We start from the raw sequence: 18,772 nt of genomic DNA, 5'->3' as shown, positions 1-18,772 counted from the left end.
TCTGAGAAGAGAGCTTAAGTAGGAACAATCGTTGGGTTTAAATGAATAACGAAACCTAGATGTAAACAAGTTCAAGAGTATGTAATCATCGGCGTTCTTTCTTGCTTTTGCTTTCTTTAATTGCCAAAGTGTGAACCGGTTGGCGTTTTCCGTTCTCAGAACTCAACTGCAAATCTGGGAAGCTGGCAAATGCCAAACTACCAACCACAATAATAAACAGCAATCAGAACAATAAGAACAGTGACAATGCCAACAACCCATAAGCTGTCACATTGCGACCGAATTGGTAAACGGCGTTGGTTTCTTTTGGCTTCATTGCGTTTCGCATTGTTTGTAAATAAAACATTAAAAAAAAGAGATGGCAAGAATGCCAATATCGTAAATATCTCCAAATAATAATTATAAAGGTCTACAAAAACCGATCAAAAAATTATTCCATGTCGAAGAATAGACTCGAATAGAAAAGAATAGAATATAATAGAATAGATCAGAATAGAATAGAAAGAATAGACTAGAATAGACTAGACTATAATAGATACAAGGTATATTCAATAATTGATTTAACCGATTTTTTGATTATGTGGAGCAGTCCTCAAGACACTATATAGCAGAATGTCTCTACTTGGCAAGAAAAAGGAATAGAATCCTAGAAAATCATGTTTTAAAGTCGGAAGACATAGAAACCCTAGTCTTTCCCAGTGCTACAGCCTAGGCATATTATTTAAGTCAATAGTCTCTAAGGCATTATCCGTTTTATAAAAGTTAAGTATTTGATATTAGCATTATCTCTATTACATATTGACGATTTGCATTTCAAGTTTAGTTTCATTCACTTTCCTAAGTAATGCTTAATATTATATATGTTAAATTTGATATTCGTTTAATATGATTTCACAACCAATAATTCTTAAATTTTGAGCAAGTTGTTTTTAGAGCCCAGTGTCTTAAGCAGGCAAAGCTCTCACTTCTTGCGAATGTAGCAAATCTTACTTTCTTGTAAGGAGTGTTCTTTGCAGTACGAAATTTGTGTTTGAAAGTCAGTGTTTTGAATTTCATCAAGTCTATAAAGCTTAAATTAGCTAATTGGTTCGCATAGCTCGAACTTTGCTCAAGTCGCTTGAGGGCAAACACATAACTCTACGCTATATTATTTTTTGTCGACTTATGCCATCACAATTTGCAAACATTTCTAGCCCATACGAAAGAGAAAGATGCACATAATAGTAATATGGCCGTTGGCAAAAAGTGTTAAGTTGCAGTAACCTATACGTTTTCCCAACCGATTTATTTATTTAATGTCAACTAACATAAGTTTACACAGAAAGATACTAATAGGAAAAAGTAAATTAAATTAATTTAAAATAAAATTTTATATTTAAATTTAAATTCAATAAAATAAGAAATATTTATAAGATTGCTGGGGGTATTAAATGTTGCATGGACTGAGAAAACTCAAAAGAAAGCACCATCAGATATAAAAAAATTAGTTAATTATTAGTTAGCTAGTTAGTTAGTTAATGGAGAGTGGGAATAACTAACAACTAGGATCTAGAGCCAATAGAAAAATAAATTCATTATTAATGTGGCTATTCCACGTTCTATTTTGAAATGTTTTTAAGTTATTCAATTACTTTGTTGCCACAAACTAAACTATAATTCTATTGACTGCAGCACCCTGCCAATGTGCCAGTGACGTCAGCAGGAGCAGCATCATCATCACTATGGCAGAGACAAACAGCAATGCGCAGCAGGCAATGATGAGCAGTGGGAACAACAACAACAACCACAACAGCAGTGAATTCAATGGTCGTCACTCGGCCTCTCCGGCACGGACCATAGATTCGCACGATTCCACAACCGGCAGCATGGACACAATTGTGGACCGCAGTCTTGGCCGCAAGGAGCTGATGCATGTGACCAACACCATTGAGCAGAGCTCCAATGCGACCAATGCGATCAATGCCGGCGGCGGCAGTTTGACCAACTCACAAATAGCAATGATCCAGCAGGATTCACAACATCAACAGCAGCAGCAGCAGCGGCAGGAACAGGAGCAACAGGAGCAGGATGCACGCCAGCACTTGGATGCACAGAGTCACATATATTCGAGTCCCGTTTACGATGAGAAGCCATCGCCAGCTTTAAATCTAGCTGCGCCGACATTAATGGCCAGTGGAAAAGTTGACGCCACCAAGGAGCCAAAACTGATTAGCCACGAGGAGTTCAAGCAGCAGCTGGAGTTGGCCATGGCCAGCCGGGGCCAGGCCAAGAGTGTTAACAACACCATCGATTCACGCATCAGCAAGAAGCAGCGCTTCCCCCCAGAGCTCATCAAATACAAGGGGGGCAGCGGTGGCAGCGGAGGCAGCATCGATAGCAAGGTGCGCCGCAAGCGTCGGGCAAGCAATGAATGCTGCTCCGCATTCCCATTGCAAATCGTGCTGGGCACATTGCAATTGTTTTTGGCCATTTCGCTGACGGCGCTCGGCTCGCTGCTAATAGTCCGCGACGCGGCCTTGTCAATGGCCGGCTGCGGAATTTGGACCGGTCTAATTGCGGCAGTCACCGGCTCACTGGGCGTGGTCAGCATGCGAAAAACGCAAACCGCCTTTCTCGCGCTCAGCCTGGTTTGCATTGCTAGCAGCACGCTCGCCCTGGCCATTTCTGGCGTGGGCCTGTCCCGCGATCTCAATCGCATGGCCGAGCAAAAGGGTGAACAGGTGAGAGAGACCCCAGCAACAACATCAACAAAAACAGCATCAACAACATCGAACATTTCACTTTATTATTGTTAATGTTTTTGTCTTTGATTTTACAGTTTGACCTGATGAATGCCAATAGCGAAGTTTCAGCTGCCTGTGGTTTGATTTTTGCCCTCTTTCTGCATTTCGTGGTCAGCATTGTTTCCGTTTATCGCTGTGCCCTGCAGACCTGCACAAAGTGAGTACATTCAAATCCAATTTCGATTTTAATTCAAATTACATCGTTCGTTCATAATTAACATAATAAAACAATTGACCTCGTTAATTGCTCCTTTCTTCCGATTTACGAATTTTAAATGAATCGAAGAAAGCACGGAGTGTGTCTGGCCACATCTAAGCTGAATTATTAATTTATAGATGACAGATAAGATTATAGACTTGACTAATAATGCTCGTGCTGAAAATACATCCACAGATTAGGTATTTAAATTGGCGCCACTTGCTGCATTACCAACAATACTTTCGATAGCTGGCAGAGTTGCACGGCATTGCTGATGTGTGTTAATTAACATAGCCATGTTAACCCCCAACAGAACTTATCGATAGTTATGTGCGCATCTGCTTTATGATCGCTATGTGATTATTTATTTCTTATTTTCGTTAGTTCTTAATTTTGATTTGAAATATAATTAATATAAGTAAATGCCATCGATGACAGTGTACATAATTAAAATTTCAGAAATTAACAATTATGCATGAGATAATAATGTGAAGTCCCTGATGAGTGAATACATTTTTTACCATTCAACTTTTACCAGTATTTACTCTGTGTTCTCCCATTACGATCTAACATTGCAAAATTGGATTTTGTGAAAATTCTTCATCAAAAGAATTTATTGACAAGCAACCATCTCAGTATCATCTACACAACCAGAATATGAAAATTTATAGTATATTTAAATATTCTTCTGTCTGCTTGTGTATATTTTGTATGATGTAGTATTCAAATAAAGTGAATTTTTTAAATTGCATTATTTGAGCGGTTCCATAATGTAATAACTCTTGCAATTAAGTTTTCGCTGTTGTTTAGTTTGTGTATAAATTACAATAGTAATTCCGTTGCCCAACTAAATAATGGCAACTACGTAAAGTGCGGTTCTGGTTTGAATCAATTGATCGACTCGCAACGATATATATGATGGCGAAACCAATCGATTCATTGATATATCGATGTGGTGACTCACATCACTAGCTGGCACTAAAACCAACAAAAAAAAAAAAAAACGAAAAGAAATAGGGAAAGAGAAACAAAGTGAAAAGCTAAAAAAAAAATAGCGAAAGCAGCGAGCAGCGCAAAGCTTACAAATACGCTTTGCCAAATTACTGCTCCACCTCTGCAGACGCGACAACAGACGGACAACAGACCACAACAGCAGCAGCAGCAACAGACAGACAACAGCAGCAGCGGATATTACGATTAACAGGCAGCAAAACGCCCACGAAACCTGTAAGTGGAATATTTAAGGCCAAGAGGGCAGCAACAGAGACAGTCATGCCACTGGCTGACTCCAATAAGGATCTGAGACAGCAACAGCAGCAGCAGCAAGTCGAAGTCGTCCACAGCAGCAGCAGCAACAACAACAATGCCGAGCAGGCACAGCTGGACAATGCCAGTGCAGCAGCAACAACAGCAACAGCAGCAGCAGCTGCAGCAACAACAACAAAAGCAACATCAGCAATGGGCCTGCAGCTGCGTCAACGCATGCAGATTACATCCTCCGGCTGCAGCAGTCTGGCGGTGACACCCATGGAGCACACGCCCACCGACGAGGAGAGTGGCGCCGTTACCACAGTGACGTCATCGCAACGACGCCAACAACAGCAGCAGCAACAGCAGCAGCAGCAACAACTTCAAGCAGCCCTCGAACAACATCACATAACGCCGAGCAGCAAGACGCCGGAGCAAATGGAGCTGAGCGACTCGGAGTCGTATGGGGCGACAAGCTACGATGAGTTTGAGCTGCGCGAGGTTGTCAAGGAGGGGCATGACAAGGCTGATCCATCCCAGTTCGAGCTGTTGCGCGTGCTTGGCGAGGGCAGCTTTGGCAAAGTGTTTCTGGTGCGCAAGATATTGGGCAAGGACTCGGGCACACTGTACGCCATGAAAGTGTTAAAGAAGGCCACACTCAAGGTGAAGGATCGGGTACGCAGCACCAACGAGCGCAAGATCCTGGCGGATGTGGGCCATGCGTTTATCGTCCGTTTGCATTATGCGTTCCAAACGCCCGGCAAACTCTACCTGATCTTGGACTTTCTTCGCGGCGGCGATCTGTTCACGCGTCTCTCCAAGGAGGTCATGTTCACGGAGGAGGACGTCAAGTTCTATTTGGCCGAGCTGGCGCTGGCGCTAAATCATCTGCACACGCTTGGCATCATCTATCGTGACTTGAAGCCGGAGAACATACTGCTGGACGAGCACGGGCACATTGCGCTCACCGACTTCGGGCTGTCCAAGCAGCCGCTGGACGGCTCCAAAACGTACAGCTTTTGCGGCACCGTCGAGTACATGGCGCCCGAGATTGTCAATCGGAAGGGACACGACTTCGCCGCTGACTGGTGGTCATTCGGCGTCCTAATGTACGAGATGCTGACCGGCAATCTGCCATTTCACGGCCAGACGCGCCAGGAGACCATGAACCAGATACTGCGCTCCAAACTGGGCATGCCCGAGAATTTGTCGCCCGAGGCTCAATCCCTGCTGCGTTCCCTCTTCAAGCGCAATCCCCTCAATCGCCTTGGTGCCGGTCCCCAGGGCATACTGGACATCAAGGCGCACTGTTTCTTTGCCACCATCGATTGGGTGCGCCTCGAGCGGAAGCTGGTGCGTCCTCCATTCATACCGGCGGTCAGTCGCGACGATGCCTTCTACTTTGACGTGGAGTACACGTCCAAGTCGCCGCGCGACTCACCCGGCGGCCCCATCTCGGCCTCCGCCCACGAGATCTTTCGCGGCTTCAGCTTTGTGGCGCCCGTGTTGCTCGACTGCTGCAACAGCAGCAGCAACAGCAACATCAACAGCAACCCCAACAACATTACCACAAACATCAATAGCACTAACATGATCGGCAGCTGCTCGAACAATGCCAGCCCGCTGCATGGTGGCCTGCCCGCCGCTGGAGCGGGTTCGTCGGGGCCACGAAGTTTGCCTGGGGTGCTGCCTGGCAATTTTCTAGCCGAGTACAATCTGCTGCAGGAGCTGGGACGAGGCACGTTCTCGGTGTGCCGTCTGTGCGAGCATCGGGCCACCAAGAAGCATTACGCCGTCAAGATCATTGAGAAGGCGGCGGTGGCTGCCGCCTCCTCAGCATCGGCCGATTGCTGGGAGGAGGTTGAAATAATGCTGCGCTATGGCAACCATCCCAATATAGTTACCCTCTACTCGGTGTACGAGGACACAAACTCCGCATATCTGGTCATGGAGCTGCTCAAGGGCGGCGAACTCCTCGATCGCATCCTCGCCGTCGGCCAGATGTGCGAGAGCGAGGCAAGCGCCGTGCTCCGTACGATTGCAGCCGCCGTTGCCTATTTGCACGAGCACGGCGTCGTCCATCGCGATCTGAAGCCCTCGAATATGATCTACGCGAGCATGCGGCAAACGCCGGAAACCTTAAAGCTCTGCGACTTGGGTAAGTCCCCAATAAATACAGAGGAGCAGCAAAAGGATGAACATTTCAAACATAAGTTCATTTGATAGCAGTCGAGCATAAATATCGTATACAGTCTTGATCCGATTCTGATTCAGATTCATATAATATTATTAATTAATAATCCTATGTTGATCAGATGTTGCTAAATATTGGATCCGATTGGAGCAATAGCAGATGCTTTCGGTGGACACCGACTTAGGCTCCAGTTAAATATTTAACTTAATAGTCGCTATATCTGCATAGATTTCAAAATATTGTTCAAATGAACTTGTCGTTGTCTTGTCGCATTTAAATTGCTGATTAGTAGTGAATCTAATGGGAATTGCGATTTGCAGGGTTTGCCAAGCAGCTGCGCGCGGACAACGGGCTGCTGATGACGCCCTGCTATACGGCGAACTTTGTGGCGCCGGAGGTGCTCAAGCGGCAGGGCTACGATCTGGCGTGTGACATCTGGTCGCTGGGCGTGTTGCTGTACATAATGCTGTCCGGACGGACGCCATTCGCCAGCACGCCAAACGATTCGCCGGAGGTGATACTGAAGCGCATCGGATCGGGACATATCGATTTCAGCAGCAGTCGCTGGTCGCTGATCAGTGCGCCGGTCAAGGAGCTCTTGCGCCAGATGCTCCACATAGTGCCCGAAGAACCGGCCAACGGTCGCCCAAATCCTGGCGCACAGTTGGGTGCGCGACCAGTTCGCAGGCAACGTGCAACTCACCGAATACGCACCACCGCATCTGGCAAGTGGCGGCGGCGGTGGTGGCAATGGGGGTGGACAGCAACAGCTGTCACTGGGTGCGCAGCAGCAGCAGCACAATCACATCTCGATGGCACTGAGGGGAGCTGTGGATGCCACGTTTCGAGCAATCGCTATACCGCAGGCGGCAAACGTCGGCCCCGTCGAGCTATCGATGCTGGCCAAGCGGCGGGCCAAGGATCGCGCCAATCTGCATTCCTAATTGTTGGCAGGTCTGTGCCCGAAGCGCCAGGCCAAGCGGCAACTAATCCAATTCATATACAAACTCTATAGTATTCTAATGCATTGCTATGCACTTCCGCAACGGCTTTGGGAGTGGCAATCAGTGGCCATCAATCCACACCAGCAGCTGAATCTGGAGCATAACAACGATTGCCGACGCAGCGCAAAGCTGCGTTTGGTTTGAGAATGTGGATGAATGTTGATGTGGACATGGACATGGACATGGACAAGGACATAGGGACAGAACAACACACACACTTTCTCTCTCTCTCTGTCTGTCTGTCTTAACTCGCGTATCTTTAGACGAATCGTCAAAATTCAAGTATTTGAAGTGTTATTTATTTTATAATATCCATACTAGATTCAAAAAAAACAAAAAAAAAAACATTCATATCTACGATATATATACAAAAAAATCCATACTCACATTGTGGTGCATTTGGCAGCTTCTTAGCATATGCTTTTTTGCATATTCACAATACATATAGTATATATATATATATATATATATTGTATATATATATAATGCCAATGTCGATGTAAATGTGTGCGATCTTCCTTAAGAGCTCCCTTGAAACCAGATGCCGAATCTCAGCTGGCTTTCCAGCCTGGGACACACGGAAGCAGGCAGCACTCAAAACTAAATCAATCTAAAATCAACTTCAAATGTTGGCCAACTAAAGTGCTAAAAAATAAAAATAAAAAAAAAACAGAAAAAATAATTATACATCTAAGATTAATATACATATTTAAAAAGATGCATAAAAGAAATACGTGAAATATTTTAATTATCTTAGCAAAATTTCTTGACACCACGTGTTATTATTGTTAAACTAAAAAAAATATTTACAATTACAATTAAAGAAAAGAAGAGAAAAACATACCAAAATAATCAAGTCGAAAGATTATTAACGATACCTTCTAAATCTAAGCAAAATGTCAACTATATGTTTGATTTCATTCAATCCGATTCGATACGATTTGATTCGGTCGAAGCCTGTGCTATATCTATAAAGAAAGTTCTTCATGTCAATTCTCACAAAGAAACGCATATAAATTTATTATGATAACAGTGCTATAAGATTATAAAGGTGATTGTTGCAGTTGGTAACAAATTGCATTTACGATTATTACCATTAATCATATTCATACCAAAAACTAAAATATATATATGTATATATATATACATATATACATTTGAGAAACACAAATAACAAGATAAAAAATAAATAAAAAAAAACAGAAACTTTTAAATATGTAGAACCAGCATTTTGTCAAAATATATGCTGAAAATATTATTAAATTTTTGACTTGTTGATGACTCATAAGTGTTGTTGTTGTTGCCTCTAAAAGACATGGCATACCCCAATTTTTGCAACCACATTCACTTTCTCCTCTCTGTTGTTGTTTTGATAATACCTTATGTACATTTTTTGGAAATCGATTTTTGGACAGGGCCTCAAAACAACATGCTATGTGAGTAGTTATGGTCATCTATGCACAAAGCTGAAGAGCGCCACAAGCTTCTCATATATATATATATATATATATATATATATATATATATATATATATATACACGTATACTGTATACACCAGAGTTGTTGTTGTTGCCTATGTACGTATGTATGTACGTACATATGTAGATAGGAAATTAAAGACAAGCTGCTTACTGAAGTCAACTGAAGCCTTCAGCATTCTTGTTAATCCTATAGCAATCATTATGAAAATTCTTGTAAGCTGAATTTGTATTATTATCTCCAAGCTATGATGCCAGAACAATTGTGAAACAAAATGTGATTGTAAATGCTAATTGTTCGCTTATTAATGACTAAAAAACAAATATACAAATAAATAAAAATAAATAAATAAATCACTATATAAACAGATGTTCTATATGCTTATATGTAGATACACATGCAATTTGAGAAAGTTAAGTCATGATCACAATGCCAAGTTTAATCTCCACTAGCCCCTCCTCAAGCAAGCACTATTAAAGAATATAATCAAACAAAATTTGAATACAACATTTTAATTATGCGTTGTGTATATATCACTTGAAATTGTAGCTTCATTAATGTTACCCTAAAGTGGAGCGAAATGTATTTTTTGTCCCCCTTTTTTATATTATCAATCGAATATCCATAGCCATAAATGTATTAGTGCAAAAGTTCCGCTTTCCAAGGCAATATCTTTAGTAGACTTGAATTTTGAAAAGAAAAACAAATAAACAAAAAAGAAAAAATAATTACAATGTTAGAGCTACAACTAAAAGTTTATTTAAAATGTTTTTACTAAATATATCTATGTGTATAAGCTTAATATTAGTTGTATAAAATACAAATTTCCTCAAAACGAAGATTTTGTTGTCTCTCATCGGAATTTGGTCTCTACTTTTAAAACTATCAAAATAATCGTTACTCTTAAACGATTTTCTATTTCGGCTCATATTTTAATAGATGATGTTGTAGGTTTGTGATATTTACATACAACGTGAATATAATATTTCTGCAGAAACATTAAGGAGTTGTTTGATACACCTACAACTACAAAAACATAGTTTGGTCAATTGAAAATCCAAGAAAAAATGTTAATAAATTCAATGAATTATATTTGCCAACATTAAGGTAAATGGGTTTCATAGCCTACCGCACTAATGCATATAGGAATATACAAGTATATTTGCAATAATCCAACCCCAGTGGAAATTTACTTTCTGAATAATAAGATGAGGAACCCCGGCCGCCAAAAGTATGGCAAATTCCTAAAATTCAGTGCGATATTTTTCTGAGTGTACATTAAACACACTCGCACATACGTATATTCTCGTAGTGTGTTTATATAGTTGTCTAACCAAAATCGTGATACCCAATAACAATGTTAAATACACTTTTATTGTATGCAAATTGTCGTAAAATTCATTGAACACCTTATATAAAAAAGGAAAACCACTAAAAATATCTGAACAAATATATAAGTAAAGTACACTCTGCGATAAAAATTCAAAACAGCAAATGTTAAAGGGGAGAAATACTGCCTACGCATTTAGATGTTTCCATTGTGAATAATAATAGTTGAGCCAAGCTAAGTTGGGGCTTCTTATCGGGCACCCTCTTATCAGACGACCAACGTAAATTATTGGGAATTAATTCCGTTATGCGTCATAACTGATAAAATGATTTAAAGTATCGCCAACAAATTTGAAAAGCTTCAATTCTAATTATATTTAACAATTATCGCTTTTATTATGCTACTCCGCTTAAAACTCTATCTAATTCTTTTGTTTGGAATCATTGATTTGATTGGTTTTTGTTTTTCGATTCTACATTATAATCGGACCAGTAGAATCGATCGGTCTGAGTTCTTAATTCGTAATTCAAATTAGATGTATACAGATAAACATCGGTTTGCAAGGCTATGTTGAACAATGTTGAACATATCCAAATTAATTTTCTTTTCAATTTGCATTATGTCTAATTTCTTGTGTAGAATAATTAAATAGAATAAATTGGTAAGCTGGTATTTTCACAATAATAAAAATAAAAAAAGCATAATTCATAAATTAAATTGTACAAAAAGTTGCATGTTTCTTTGCAAAAAAAAAAATACTTTCTATACACACGTAAACTAATGCATGAATGTGTAAATATAAATATATATCTTTAGACTCGGAATACAAAAGATAAATATGCATGTGCTAAATATTATTATTTTTTATTTGTATATGTTTTATGTAGCATTTAATAAGGACACATGCCGCCGCTGTTGTTATCTCCCTCTCTCTCTCTCTGTCTTTCTCTGTGTCCTTGTCCTAGTTTACTGCCTGTTGCCTTTGCCCTTGCGATTGTTGCGCTGCTGCTGCTTATTTGTCGTCGCTGCTATTGTTATTGTTGTTGTTGTCGTCTCGGCTGCTGCTGCTGCTGCAATTTGAATAAGATAATTAGTAGCTGTGTGAATTGAGAATTGTAATATTATAGCAATATTAGTCGTTACACATTAGCATAGCTCATTTAAATATAACCGCCATAATGTTGATTACACAATGCTGCAGTTGCATGTGTGACCATATACCCAATTATGTTAAGCAGCTCTGCTAATTGACATAGAGAGCGATGCACACATTTAATTATGTTAATCAATCTGTTAATCTGCTGATCGATTCTTAGAAAACATCGATAAGGGTTGGCGTCCTTTTTTTTTTGAGAACAGGAAGGAGATACTTATTATTGTAGTACGCACCTTGTGCTGCACTCACATCCAGCTGCACTTGCTCCAGCGATTCGCTGACTGTCTCGAGGCTCGTCTGCTGCGGCGTCTCATCGTTCAATTCGGCAACCAGTGCCTCCTCCTGCTCCTGTTCCAGTTCCTTTTCCTTCAACTTCACTTCAGGCACTGGCTGCTCCGCCTGTTTTTCATCTTGTGGTTGCTCTTCAACGACATGCGCTTCCTCGGCAATAATGCCATTGAGCACATTTACTGCCTCTTGGGCCATATTATTGGCTTCAGCTTCGGCTGCCCTTCGCCGGCGCTGCTCGAGCTCGTTCTTGTAGTTGTGCGTCCATTGGATGTGCTCCTTGTAGTACTGATGCACGGGTATTACGATTACAGAGATGTCGTCAACGGTGGCCGCCGCTTTGCTGTCGGCCAAGCGCCAATGGCCCGAGTCGTTGATCTTGCCGCGAGCACGCGCCACCAGCTCTTGGGCGACCATTGTATAGCGATGCTTCTCTGTGGGATATCGCGATAGGGTCTGGAACACGGTCCGGGCGACCGCCTCGTTCTCGGACACGTCCCAGAGGCCGTCGGTGGCCATCACGAGAATGCCGTAGTCACCATCCTCGTTATGCTCATCGGGTATGCTGACCACCTGGCTGAGATCACGCTGTCGCACATCGGGATGCGGGGTTAGGAATGGTTTGATCTCAATGCCTGTGTTGATCGCCAGCAGATCGTGATCCCCGAATCCCCGTGTAACGCCCAGTGTGCCCAGCAGCCGACTACGCTTTCCCTCCCCATTCACCACCGGCATGCGGAGATCGTCGCGCGTCAACGTCTTGTACGTCCAGCCCTTCATGGTGCCTTGGCGGCAGAGGATGCGCTGACCCAGGTTCTTGATGTGTGGCCGCTTGGCATACTCCATGGCCACATACTGTTTTCCCATCAGATGTGGCGTCAACCGGGCCACGTTCAGCAAGCGTTCCCGTTCCGTTTCCGGCGTATGATCCGCCGAATACGGCGTCGGATAACTGTAAGCAGCTGCTTCCACAGCATCTGATTCCGCCTGATTGGCTGCCACTCCCGATCCAGATGCCACTGCCGATGCTGGTCCCGCTCGGCGCTGGCAGAGGACGGCGCGACTGTCGCCAGCATTGGCCACATACATCTTGCCATCGATGAAGAGCGTCACGCAGGCCGTGCAGCCGCCGGGATCCCGATATAGAAAACGATTCCTGTCTTGCGCGATCAGCGAGTCCATGTGAAAGAATGCACTCTCCAGCGCACCAACGATTAGCTCGTCCTTGCTAACCCGACGTTGAAAGTAGACGGGATGCGGAAAGGAATTCGCATTCAACGGCAGCTTCCCGTTCTCAATATCCTCGTCACGTGGCAGCAGCTGCTCGATGCAGTCGACCAGCTTCTCGTGCAGGATGTGATGGAATTGATGCGAGGCGGCCAATGCGGCTCCACAGCCGGCGTGGCCATCGTAAATGCCAAAATACGTATACGGCAGATCGGGATGCTTGTGTTCCGGATCCGAAAGCACCTGCCTGCAACCAAGCACAAATAAATCGATTAGCCTTCTATCTAACTTGAAAGCAGATTCTCCTCCTTATTAAGAAGTTAAATAGCCTACAAAGTTACATCGCAGGCCCAAAAATTACAAAATTTAGAAAATCTAAAAGAAAAGACAGGGGCAGAATACTGCTGCTATCTTCACGCACATTAATAAGTTCCTTTGGATCTAGAAGACAACGTCGATACCCATCAGGGTACTTATCTTCAGATCAAATCGCTTGTTACTTTTTATCTACATCGTTTCTGTCAAGTCGAGTCGCGTCGCATCGAGTCAAGACTGTTTACCCATCTACTTATTATCTGTCTAGTCTCTTAGCTAACCAGCTGTCTCGATAAGACTTTGACTTTATCTTTTGCATGACGTTATGTTCTAGATCTCATAAATAGCTGGACTACGTTATACAAGGGTATTTTTGAGGAAAGGGATTCAAAATTGGCTTGCTTACAAAGAATTGAAAAGAATATAAACTATGGTATCACAACGGGCCTAAACTGGCCGATGTGTCATCTATAAGCATAAACATATCGGAATCTTTTCTCAGAAAATAACTAAAAATGGCTCGCTTTGCTATCTAATATCAATTTTCCAATTCGATTTAAAAATCAATGTCTGGGGATATTACCAATTTGATTTTGATTTAATTTTTCTATTCGATTTAAGTATGTCTAAGAATATATATAAATCACTTTTCAGAAAATAACTAAAAACTAATTTAATTTTCTAATCCAGTTTATATATATATATCTGAGTATATAAACCCATCTGTTCCTGAGAAACGACATTTTGAGTCTTAGATAGTTGCTTCAGTTAATAGTTTAGTTTAATTGATTGGTGCTTGCTTGGCGACTTACCGACAGAAGGCAGCTTGATCCTCGTTCCACTCTGACTTGCCGGAGTTTACGCACTCGGCGTAGCCTGTGGCCCAGGGCAGCAGATTGATTTCGCGGGGCACGATGATCGGGCGGACATTGTGGTCGGCGGAGGCGCGCAGCTCGTCGTTGGTGAGCAGCTGCAGGAATGAGGGCCGTCCATACGGGATCTTGTCCGTCATTTGCAAATAGCGCATGTGGCCACCACGCTGATGATCCCGCTCTCGCTGCTCCCGATCTCGCTCCCTCTCGCTGCTCGGCAATAAGGGCAGATCGGGCACAATGGCCGAAACGAAACGATTTTTTAAATTGTTGAACATTGCAGTTGCGGGGACGAATCAAAATCTGAAGAATCCCTCTGTTTACTGCCCAGTGGCTAAGCTGGCTAGCTGCCTCTCGCTCACTCCCACTGACGTGGCGAGCTGGCTTGCCCTTCCGCTCTTATCTATAACTATACCTCTATCTATATCTATAGAAGTGTAATATTTAACGAGCAATCGCTTCTCCAGATTTGATTTATCTTTTGTCTAATAAACGTTTTGTGCGTGCTGCGATTTCGAATCGATTGCAGCAATTTTCATTTATTTTGTTCTCTTTTTTATTAATTATCGATTGCTGTTTTGTTCTGTTTGGCAAAATATTATTCTGTGTGTTCGCTGTTATTATATTGTTTTGATTGCAAACACTGGCGCGACTTCGATCAATTTGATTTTCTCGCGAAACATCAACAGCAGCAACAACAAAAACAGAAATCAGCCCATTTATCTTGTCTTCTTGGGCTTTATGGTTGTAAAAATCAATACTGTGTCGTGCACTTAACGATTGCAGCTGGCTGGCATTTTATACTATTTGGCTAATAATTGATTAATATGCCGTTTTACCACTGGCCGCGTAAGCATTAGCTTATTTTTGAGCCCCCTTAATATTTTCTCTTGCTGACGAATATTTATGAAAAACAGAGGAAGAAGAAGAAGCAGCTGCTAAGAAATTAGGGATGGGTAGCGCACGCACATATCGCGCATATCGAACTATTGCCAAATGCACGATATTTCGATAACTTTCTTATGCATATGCCAACCTTGATACATAGGTGGCGCCACATCACAAGAGTAACAAATTTGAAATACAAGCGATTGCTAACCGATCGTTATTTATTTGCAGATCGCAACACAGTGAATTGAACGATGTCATTATCAAAACAAACCCATCAGCAAGCATCGCTTTGGATCAGCAAAGGGTGGATCAATACATAAAGAATATGTCCTTCAATGGCAGCGAAAAAGTATAAAACAACAAAAAATGCTAATGCTAATTGAAAAATGTGAGACAACAAAAATATAATTTCCTGCTCTCCTTCAGGCAAACAACGAAAAACTGGCGGCCATGTGGATGTATGCCAGGCAAATGGGCAGCCTGCCCCCAGCATCACTCCGCAAGCTGACGCCAGACTCGCGTTCCATAATGCTCATCCCAGCCACAGCTGCCGGTAATGGGGTAAGTTGTTGATCTTAGTATGCATATATATTTCGATAAGAGAGGAGAAAAATTCATATTTATCCATTTGCGTGGCAAATTTAAATAAAAGGGACACAACGAAGTAAAGAAGTCTTTATTTATTTGTAATTTGATTTCGATTTTCATAAAATTTCTTAAATACTTTGAAAACGGTGTAAAATTATAGTTTTCGTCATTCTCTCTTTTTTTAAAAAAAAAAGTCCTTCACTTCAAAAAACTTATTCCCAAGTTCTTTGCTCCATGTACTTTTAGGAGTGGACCCAAACAAATATTCTAAAAACTATATTATTATTATAGATTATTCATAAATATGCCAAATGTTGACTTGTGTCTGTTGTGCTTGTTGCATTCTTGCAGTTGCCACCACCGCCACCCAGCCGCATGCCACCGGCTCCGCCGGGAATGGGAGGAATGCTGTTGCCAGTACCGCCGCCGCCTCCACCACAGTATGTGCCGTACATCCGGCCGGGTTCCGTGGTCTATGCGCATCCGGCCAGCCTCACGGGCACCTACCGGACGCACCGGAGCAACAAGTCGGCCGAAATGAACGGAGAGCGTCGGCGTCGTCGAGCCGGAAAATTGAATGTAAATCGCTGCCAGCGTCGCAAGTCCGAGGCGGATGTGCTCGATGGGGCGCCCAATTTCCGGTACACGGGCCTTGATCGCGCAATTGCGGACAGCTTCCTGGCCCGGCAGGAGCTGTCGCAGGCGGGCAGCCACATGGACTACTCCTCGTCGACGTCCTCCTCGGCGCACAGTGAGATCTACGGCCAGCAGGCTGCCGCTGTAGCTGCTGGCGCCCCCGCCGCCGGCTCGCGACCCTCTTCCAAGGCGAAGATCGTCTGCCGCGATGTAATGATGTAATCGGCTGATGCTGCTCTTGATGTAATCGGTTGATGAACCCTAGTTGAATCCCTGACGCGTTGCTCGGTAATTTTTGTAAATAGCTTACCAGAGGAAAGAACACCCTTATTTTTTTGTTTGTACTCATGTATATTTGTTGCATACATTTGTATGTATGTAAATACAGTTAGTTGTAGGTCTGTTTGCATATGAATCGAATAAAGAACACTCTTACAAAATAAAGTCATCAGTTGTATTATATATACATATGTATATGCCTTATATATCGTATCCGGTTAAAAGTCCTCGTCGCTGTGGTGCTCCGGCTTGTTGGCTGTCTTGGGTCGGAGCGGCAGCTCGCCGGTGAGCTTCGATATGCTAATGTCATCGATTGAATTCAGATCGACTGAAGGGGAGAATACAATTTTAGCAATGAGTGGTTTGTTTTAAAATATAATTGGATAAATGAAAAACTAAAATTTAATTACAACAATTTTCATGAATAATGTGAAAAGATAATGAAACAGGTATTGCACATGGATTTTACAACTTTCCAAATTTTGAGCTTGAACTTAAGTTTGAGAAGTTGTCCAGTAGACAACTGCAGGGCTGTATTTCTCAAAAAAGGTTAAAATATAACATATTATTGGGACTTTTAATTTGGAGCAAACTCTTCTAATATTTAATTATTTCTTTAGAAATTATTTCTAAAAACTAGAAGAGATTTATATTTTTAAAGCGATTTTTTTTCGGAGTGTATATATATATATATATATATATTGGGAAAAGTCCTGTCCCATTGATAAAAATCATATGTTGTCCATAGTTCGGATTGGTATCAGATCAGATCAGGCTTATGTATACTCACAGTCATCGTCGCCAGTGCCGATAGTTCCGCTCATTCCGCTCATGCCCATTATGTCGCCGACGTCGAGCTCACTTTCGGAGCTGCCGAAGCTGCTGTCCTCCTGCGCATTGGTGTCGCCTCCATTGCGGGTGGAGTGGAGTGCGGCCCTTCCAGCGGTGCCGCGACGACTGCGTCCGGTGGTGGGACGAATACGTGAGGTGGCTGTCCCAGGACGTTTGCCAGGTTGCTTGGACCCCGCCGCCGCCGCCGCCACAGTCGACGCCGCTTGGTTTGCGGCTTGGGTGCGCTGCAGCATCAGATCCTCGTCACGTATGTCGGGTATTTCGGCATCGAGGCCAAACGAGCCTTGGCGCCGCATTCCGTTGGCAATTGGCAATGGCTCGTCATCGTCTCCGACATCGACAACGTTAGCGTCATCGTCGTCGTCGTCGTCATCGTCATCGTCTTCGGTGAGGCCTTCGGGTATGAAGAGCATCGAGTTCTCGGCCGGCTTCTGCAGCAGCGGCGATGAGATGGGCGTGCCACGTGAACGCTTCGTGCGTGTCTCCAACAGGGTGCGCAGGGCATCGCGAACGTGGAGCCGGAGGAAATAACTCTGGAAGAGCTGCTGCAGCTCTTTTTCGCACTCCTCGAACTCGGCCATGTGAGCTGGGCGAATCTTTTGCAGAGCCTCCAGCCGTTGCTTGGTGCGCTCCAGTTCGGCCCGTTTGCGCTGCAGCTTCGAGTTGAGGGCATTCAGCTCGACGCGCCCATTCTCCAGCTGGGCGTGGCTGGACTGCAGTTTCAGCTGGCTGGCCTGGATGGCGTTCTTCATGGTACGCTCCACGCCGAGCAGCTCCATTGGGCGTTGGGCCTGGGCAAGGCGTGCCTCCTTGTTCACCAGCTCCTTGGAGAGCAGATCGAAGAGGGCGGCACCACGCTGTGTCAGGTCCGAGGATAGCTCTCGGGCACGGCGCAGCTCATCCATTTTATCGCCAATATCCACTTGATTGAGACTGCGATATTGGTCACGCTCCCGCTCCCGTTCCTCGTCGCGCTCCTCACCCTTCGTTTGGGTGGGCGCGATCAGCAGGCACGTAATCTTCTGCAGCTCCATGGCGCTAACAGCAGCCGCTGCATACAGCTTCCGCGGATTCAGCCGTATGCCCGACTTCGTCACAAAGAATTCGGTGGCGGAGCGAATGAGCAGAACACGCTGATCCTCCGTTTCGACGCCGCCGGCAAGGACAGCGCCAACCTCCAGCAGGCCAGCGAGCCACTGCAGCAACTCGGCAACAATGTGAAAGCTGGCCAGGCTACCGTGCTGCGTTGCCAGTGCCTGCAGCGGAAAGACGCGCGGAAAGCCAAGCAGCTTCAGATGCTCGCCCAGATCTAAAGGTTAGTTAGTTAGTTCAATTCCCATCTAGTCCAAACCCAGCACTCACCTCGCACATCCTTGAAGGACATCCTGCTGTTCACTCAATATGAATTTCAGCTGCCAAATACACATATT

At 43.6% G+C, this 18,772-nt stretch overlaps 4 protein-coding genes across 6 annotated transcripts in view; 2 read left to right on the top strand and 2 right to left on the bottom strand.

Moving 5' to 3' along the window:
* LOC6565537 overlaps positions 1-16,655 on the top strand; it is a 26,663-nt gene extending 10,008 nt beyond the window's left edge. Inside the window, exons 2-6 of one of the 2 annotated variants that reach the window (XM_043216314.1) lie at positions 1,672-2,720; positions 2,819-2,940; positions 15,216-15,336; positions 15,414-15,548; positions 15,927-16,655. In XM_043216314.1, coding sequence (XP_043072249.1) covers positions 1,722-2,720; positions 2,819-2,940; positions 15,216-15,336; positions 15,414-15,548; positions 15,927-16,433 — 1,884 coding nt within the window. In that variant the 5' untranslated portion in view covers positions 1,672-1,721 and the 3' untranslated portion in view covers positions 16,434-16,655. The remainder of the gene's footprint in view (positions 1-1,671; positions 2,721-2,818; positions 2,941-15,215; positions 15,337-15,413; positions 15,549-15,926) is intronic. The other variant, XM_001992650.3, reaches the window with a different exon arrangement.
* On the top strand, positions 4,031-7,431 carry LOC116805666 (ribosomal protein S6 kinase 2 beta). The gene is given in 3 exon segments (XM_032739062.1): positions 4,031-6,388; positions 6,745-7,052; positions 7,054-7,431. Coding segments are annotated over 3 exon segments (2,757 nt in total). The 5' UTR covers positions 4,031-4,254; the 3' UTR covers positions 7,369-7,431.
* LOC6565810 (protein phosphatase 1H) lies at positions 10,609-15,040 on the bottom strand. 2 transcript variants are annotated; one of them, XM_001992651.2, is made up of 3 exons: positions 14,037-15,040; positions 11,628-13,156; positions 10,609-11,308 (listed from the first exon to the last, which is right to left on the bottom strand). In XM_001992651.2, the coding sequence occupies exons 1-3, from the start codon at positions 14,372-14,374 to the stop codon at positions 11,205-11,207; spliced, it is 1,971 nt and encodes a 656-aa protein (XP_001992687.1). In that variant the 5' UTR covers positions 14,375-15,040; the 3' UTR covers positions 10,609-11,204. The 2 variants fall into 2 exon arrangements, with proteins under 2 accessions (XP_001992687.1, XP_032594954.1); XM_032739063.1 differs by having other exon boundaries at positions 11,082-11,305; positions 14,037-14,980.
* LOC6565536 (clusterin-associated protein 1) lies at positions 16,566-18,772 on the bottom strand. Its single transcript, XM_001992649.3, has 3 exons — positions 18,705-18,772; positions 17,281-18,651; positions 16,566-16,818 (listed from the first exon to the last, which is right to left on the bottom strand). The coding sequence occupies exons 1-3, from the start codon at positions 18,724-18,726 to the stop codon at positions 16,709-16,711; spliced, it is 1,503 nt and encodes a 500-aa protein (XP_001992685.1). The 5' UTR covers positions 18,727-18,772; the 3' UTR covers positions 16,566-16,708.

This window comes from Drosophila grimshawi, unplaced genomic scaffold (assembly GCF_018153295.1).
Source record: "Drosophila grimshawi isolate 15287-2541.00 unplaced genomic scaffold, ASM1815329v1 contig_848, whole genome shotgun sequence".
Lineage (NCBI taxonomy): Eukaryota > Metazoa > Arthropoda > Insecta > Diptera > Drosophilidae > Drosophila > Drosophila grimshawi.
This window is presented reverse-complemented; position numbering and strand designations above follow the sequence as displayed.

Excerpts from the sequence above, each read along its gene's own strand:
- LOC6565810 (XM_001992651.2), bottom strand. The coding sequence starts at position 14,374 with ATGTTCAACAATTTAAAAAATCGTTTCGTTTCGGCCATTGTGCCCGAT. Across the intron at positions 13,157-14,036 it reads GATCAAGCTGCCTTCTGTCG|GCAGGTGCTTTCGGATCCGG; the intron begins GTAAGTCGCCAA and ends GCTTGGTTGCAG. Across the intron at positions 11,309-11,627 it reads GGATGTGAGTGCAGCACAAG|CAGCAGCAGCAGCCGAGACG; the intron begins GTGCGTACTACA and ends TTCAAATTGCAG.
- LOC6565536 (XM_001992649.3), bottom strand. The coding sequence starts at position 18,726 with ATGTCCTTCAAGGATGTGCGAG. Across the intron at positions 18,652-18,704 it reads GTCCTTCAAGGATGTGCGAG|ATCTGGGCGAGCATCTGAAG; the intron begins GTGAGTGCTGGG and ends ACTAACCTTTAG. Across the intron at positions 16,819-17,280 it reads CGGCACTGGCGACGATGACT|TCGATCTGAATTCAATCGAT; the intron begins GTGAGTATACAT and ends TCTCCCCTTCAG.